The sequence below is a fragment of the Triplophysa rosa genome, unplaced genomic scaffold (assembly GCF_024868665.1).
Source record: "Triplophysa rosa unplaced genomic scaffold, Trosa_1v2 scaffold97_ERROPOS115763, whole genome shotgun sequence".
Lineage (NCBI taxonomy): Eukaryota > Metazoa > Chordata > Actinopteri > Cypriniformes > Nemacheilidae > Triplophysa > Triplophysa rosa.
In genome coordinates, this window is record NW_026634960.1 from 57940 (window position 1) to 63939 (window position 6000).

At 33.6% G+C, this 6000-nt stretch overlaps 1 protein-coding gene across 6 annotated transcripts in view; it reads left to right on the forward strand.

The window, feature by feature from the left end:
- The window catches only part of LOC130551349 (NACHT, LRR and PYD domains-containing protein 3-like), a 28183-nt gene extending 26503 nt beyond the window's left edge, over window positions 1-1680 (forward strand). For all 6 annotated transcript variants that reach the window (XM_057328915.1, XM_057328914.1, XM_057328916.1 and 3 more), the window contains 2 exons: window positions 100-273; window positions 1092-1680. In XM_057328915.1, the coding sequence (XP_057184898.1) occupies window positions 100-273; window positions 1092-1107 (190 nt within the window). In that variant the 3' untranslated portion in view covers window positions 1108-1680. The remainder of the gene's footprint in view (window positions 1-99; window positions 274-1091) is intronic.
- The last annotated feature ends 4320 nt before the right edge of the window (window positions 1681-6000 follow it).

Genomic DNA, 6000 nt, shown 5'->3' on the forward strand with positions numbered 1-6000 from the left:
ATTTAACATGATGATGAATGTGATTCAGTGTAATATGTGTTTCATTCATGACATTCTGCTGAAGTGAGAGACTGAAGTGTGTGTTCTTGTTCTCTACAGGTTGAACTGGTGTAAGATCACAGATGAAGGTTGTGTTGCTCTGACTTCAGCTCTGAGATCAAACCCCTCACACCTGACACATCTGGATCTGTCTGATAATAATGTAGGAGATTCAGGAGTGAGTCTTCTCTGTGAGCTGAGAGATGATCCACATTATAAACTAGAGTCAGTGTGGTGAGTAGAGCTCATTTAAATAAATGTTTCAACAGTTCAATAACTATAAAAACGTACTGAAATGACTCTGGTGCTGTTATAAGATCAGTGTCTCTGTTTTAAGACATTTCTCATTATTATTTTCTCATAATTTGCTTGTTAAAATCTTTCTACCCATCTCTACCCCTCTGCCTAGTTTATGTTTTTGTCAAAATACAAATATTACTTAGTTTAAGCAAACTTCATAAGTGTTTTTTCTGAGATTTTAGCCCAACTGAAAACAAAAAGGATATTTTGCAAAACAGTTTCTGGAGCACATATGAGTTGTGAATAATAAAACACAAGAGTAAATGTGAAGTGTGCAGATGAACACACTTGATGAAGTGCAGCACAATAAGAATTCAGTTCAATGAGTGTGATGAAGAGTCTGTTCACTTCAGGATTTAATTCTGTCATCTTACTCTTCTGAAACATGTTGTTATTATTATTATTTATCTGGAGGTTATTCTTTTATTTCCTGCTGTTTGTTTGATGGATGTTCACCTCAGTGTTTGTGCACACATGTTTTTATTTGATGCTCTTCATCATTATTATTGATCAAATCATCATCATCATCATCACACGTGTGCAGTGAGTGAAAGTCTTGAGTGCTTCAGACACTGCAAAATACTGACAGACAACACACAATATATACACAAAACATCTACACAATAAAGTGACAGATGAAACATATCATACAGGTTATAAGTTCAGCAGAGGAAGATTAAACTGAGTTTATTATTGTTGATATGTGTAGTGATGATGTTCATTAAGTGATTGTCTTTGTGTTTCTCTTTTAGGATTGACAGCTGGTGACAGTAAGGTGTGTGTTTGCAGGTGTGTGTGTGTGTGATCTTCAGTATCATCTGATGGAGAATAAGAAGACGACACTATAGTGACATCACAGACACACAATCAACACAGACTGAAGACACAATAACACCTCACACTGATAACACTGTTTGAAACAATCATTCACACATTCAGTTTCATAATCCTGTGATAGTCTTCATGAAGTGACTGAAAAACTTCTTCAACAAAAGAAAATGATGTTCCACAATCTTGTCAGGACAGTAAACACAGACAAATGTTGTATAAACTCCAGTAGATTTGACTCAAATAGAGGAAATCTAGTGTGTGTGTTCAGAGATGTCCAGTAAAGATCATCATGTGTGTGACTCACTTTATCACCAATAAAACAAATGAATTTAACCGTCACAACATCTGAAGAAGATCAGAAATAGAAAGAGTTTGAAACTTTGAGTCTGAATCCTGAAAGCATTGAAGTGATGACTTCATATCAACATTATTATTATTTTATTTGACTTTTACAAGAAGGTGACTAATGTAACCAAAATCTATGAGCTACACGTTTACTTCCATAAGTAAGATCATATTATTCAGTTAAGACAGGTCAAACATTAATTTTAGTCAGGGACTAGTCTTAAGCCTTGTCTGTGAAACTGGCAAATATGTCTAAAGGGATAGTTCGCCCAAAATGAAAATTCTCACCCTCTTGTCTTCTGCAGAATAAAAAAGAAGATATTTTGAAGAATGTCAGCAGCTGACAGTTCTGGGGCACCATTGACTACCATAGTAGGAAAAATGATTGTAAACATTTCTTTGTTCTGTTGAACACAAAAGAAGATATTTTGAAGAATTTAGTGAAGCAAACAGTCCTGGGACACCTTTGACTATCATTGTCATTTTTCCTACAATAGTAGTCAATGGTGCCCCAGAACTGATAGTTGCTAACATTCTTCCAAATATCTTTCTTTGTGTTCAACAGAACAAAGACATTTATACAGGTTTTGAGGGCGAGTTAATGACAGAATTGTTATTTTTTGTCAGACTTTCCCTTTAACAGATTTTCTGTCCAAACCATCAAACTGACATTATCAGAGATGGATCAGCACTTCAAAACAGAAGTATATTCACAGATTACACAGATGACATAGTCTACAGTTAAACTGAACAATTCTATTGATTGTGTATATTGTGTATGTATAGTATACGCTATGTGCATTTGTATGTATTTGTTTCATTTATATCGTCAGATTATTTCATATTTACATTTTTCAAAACACATTTCAAAATGTAAATATGTGGGAGAGCTTATGGTTAGAATATAAATACATGAAATAGTAAATAATGTAGAATTGTATTGCATGTATAATGAAGCGTTTGAGATATCACATGAGAGATGGAGAACAGAGAGAGAGAGAGAGATGCTGAAGTGGAGGAGTCCAGAGGAGAAGAAGAGCACAGCCAACAGAGAACCCAACGATAAACTCATTCTTCATGTTTGTCTGTGTCTGTCTTTCTCTATCACTGTTAAAAAACATGTAATTTTACAGGTAATGGTCTGTATTATTTTACAGAATTTTTCCTTTTTTCCAAAAAGTTAATGGCTGTTATTTTACGGATTTTTGCTGTACTAAAAATACTACTTATTAAATTATGGTTAATTTCCTGTAATTTTAAATTACAGAAATATTATGTTTTTTTAAAAGCAATTTATAGTATTTTTACAGTTCCCAAAATGCAATGAAGTAATAATTTACGGATTTTCTCTGTAAAAAATATGTAAATTGCAACTGCTTTGTCATTAAATGCAGTTTAAGGTCATTATATATTTAGGGTATTTTAGAGGTCAACTGGTAATTCTACAGACACGAATGTAATTTATTTTGACATTTATTTTTGTTCTCACCTAAACAACATACAACTTTGCATTTTGACAACTTAAATATAGTAAACTGTAGTAAAACTGCTAGATCCTATTACATTTTTTAAACTTTGCCTAACATTAAATATTAAAATAAAGTATTTACGAGTGCAACGGTTATCAATTCACTATAGCTAATACAACATACAGTATTTTAACAATTTGTAATAATTTCTGTAATATATTACAGTACGGCAGTATTTTTAATTTAAACAACAATATTGTAATTAATCTGCAATTAAATGTATAACTCCTTTTGGGCATATATATTTTAGTTGTGTAAGACTTCCGTCATCCAATCAGAGGCTGCAAATTTAAATTTGGCGCACTTGCGTCGTAACGGCTGTGAGTGGCGGTACTAGTGCGAGCAGCAGAGCCAGAGCGGGAGTTTTCAAACTCCAGTGGATTCCTATGGTAGCCAGGCAGGCACCGCGGGAAACATCTCTGAGAACAGCAGTGAGCAGTAGCGTGCGAGTAACAGTGAAGAAATTTCTTTTGCTCCGATGGAAATATATAACATGTAGGCTACATTTAAAGCGCCAATACTTTTGAAACTGTGAGGAAAACAACGCGCCTTTAGCGTCTGCTTCACCATGTCAGTCAGAGCAATCAGTGCTATTGTTTTATTATTTCATGTCGTGTGCTGCACTTTTTGTCTTAAAGCTAATTGTTAGCACTCTTCTGATAAACCTAGAGGCCTAACGTTACTGTAAGGTTAGCTATGGTTAGCTAAGGAGTAACGTTAACGTTAGTACATATATTCGAGTAATTTGTGTTCTCAAGATAAAAGTTTTTTTTTCAGAGACGTTTTTATGAACGTTTTTGCTTATAGAAATGTGTTTCCGATCCAGATAGATGATTATTACACCTGTAGGTAACGTTACACTGCAAAAAATGACATTCTTGCTAAGTGACAACAAATCTCACCCCATTGGCAGATTTTTTTGCCTGTTTTTACCATAAACGTACTTAATTCTTATATAATTTTACATAAAACAAGACTAAGGCCCGGTTTCAAAGACAAGGCTTAGCTTTAGCCAGGATTATGCCTTAGTTAAATTAGGCTATTTAAGTTGCTTTTATTAAAATGCAACAGAAAAAACATTACTGATGTGCATCTTAAAACAAAACAATGGCACTGATATATTTAAAAATTTCAGTTAAGACAGCTCAAAATTCATTTTAGTCTGGGACTAGTCTTAAACCTTGTCTGTGAAACCGAGCCTAAATACCTTTGGTCACTTTTCTTGTCAAGTAATTGTATATCGATTTAAGAAGTTTTAGATATTTTTAATAAAAACAAGACAAAACTGTCGCTTAGTAAGAATGGCACTTTTTGCAGTGTAGGTAAAAATGATCTAATGTTTTCCCTATACATTTTGTTTTAATTTCATAGCAATATCTTAATTTTCTTGTTGATGTTTTGTATGTCTATCTGTGGAACTTGTGCTTTGTATGTGTAAATGATAATACAAACAATTTATTTTTAATATTTTATTTTCAGGTTCTGGGGATCTAATGCTTGTGATAATCTACAGCAGGTGACCATGACAATCCAGGTATGGAAAAGATTGGACTGTTTATAATCTAAAATCTACCTTGTACGTGTGAATGTAATACAACTTATTTTAAATATTTTCTGGTTCTGTGGATCGACTGCTTGTGCTAATCTACCGCAGGTGACCATAACAATCCAGGTATGGAAAAGATTGGACTGTTTATAATCTAAAATCTACATTGCCAAAGACGGACAAGTAATTTGATTCCATAGGAATTTGATTCCAATGATTCCATTGCTTTGACAGTGGCAATAAATTAAATTTGATCTACACTGTATCATTTTCCTATAATATCCATTATTAATAATTTGTGTTGTCCTTGTGGGTCCACTGTGATTGTGCAAAATTGGTTATTGCAAAAAAAGTGAAAGTGACCTATTAGTCAGATATGGTGACCCATACCTGAAATGTGACCTCTGCTTTTAACCCATCCAGAGAGTAGTGAGCACACACACAGCAAGTGGTGAACACACTTACACCCAGAGCAGTGGGCAGCTATCACTGCAGCGCCCGGGGAGCAAGTAGGGGTCAGGTGCCTTGCTCAAGGACACCTCAGTCGTTACCCGCCGGATCGAACCGGCAACCTTCTGATCACGAGTCAGACTCTAACCATTAGGCCACGACTGCCCCAAAAGTAACTCTTGGGAGGTTTTGCTATAAGAAAGTAAACTGAATATAGTGTGTAATGTACATAGAGATTTGCAGTCAAAGTATTTTGCTGCGACCGTTGATATCTGAAAAATAGGTTTACCTGATGCCATCTAAGATGTATGTTTTTCTTTCTTCATCAGATAACTTCAGGATTTTTAGAAGGCATATAATGACAGTGAGCGGGACCAAAACTCTGACAATCCAAGTCACCTATAGGTACAAAATAAAGTACTGTTTTTTTATATTGCGTATTATTTTACATGTAAAGAATTTAACAGGAAATTATTGTAGGCCTGTGACCTGAGAGTTTCATTATAGATTCAAATAATTAATAATTACTTTTAATTAGCAGTATTTTAGGTTTTAAATGTAGCTACTTTTGGTGTATTTTAATAATATATATCTTTATTATAACTGGTAAATGTACAGACATTTGGTTTTTATTAGTAGTTTCTTAGTTATTATACATTTAAAATGTTTTTTAAAAGTGAATTCCTTTGTAGATTGACAGAGAAGCTTAATAAAATTACTTAAAAATTCCTAAATTTACAGAGATTACCCTGAAAAGAAGTTGCTTTTTAATGTATTTTGATATAATTTATCTGTTTTTACAAAGTTTAATGAGCAATTATCAACAGTGCTATTCTGTAATTTAACCAATTTTTACCGTAAAATTGGCTCTGTATTTTTACAGCTTATTTCATGTAATTTTGTGAAACAGTTGTTTTACGTAATTTTACGGAAAATGTCTGGAAACTCTGCTGCCAGACT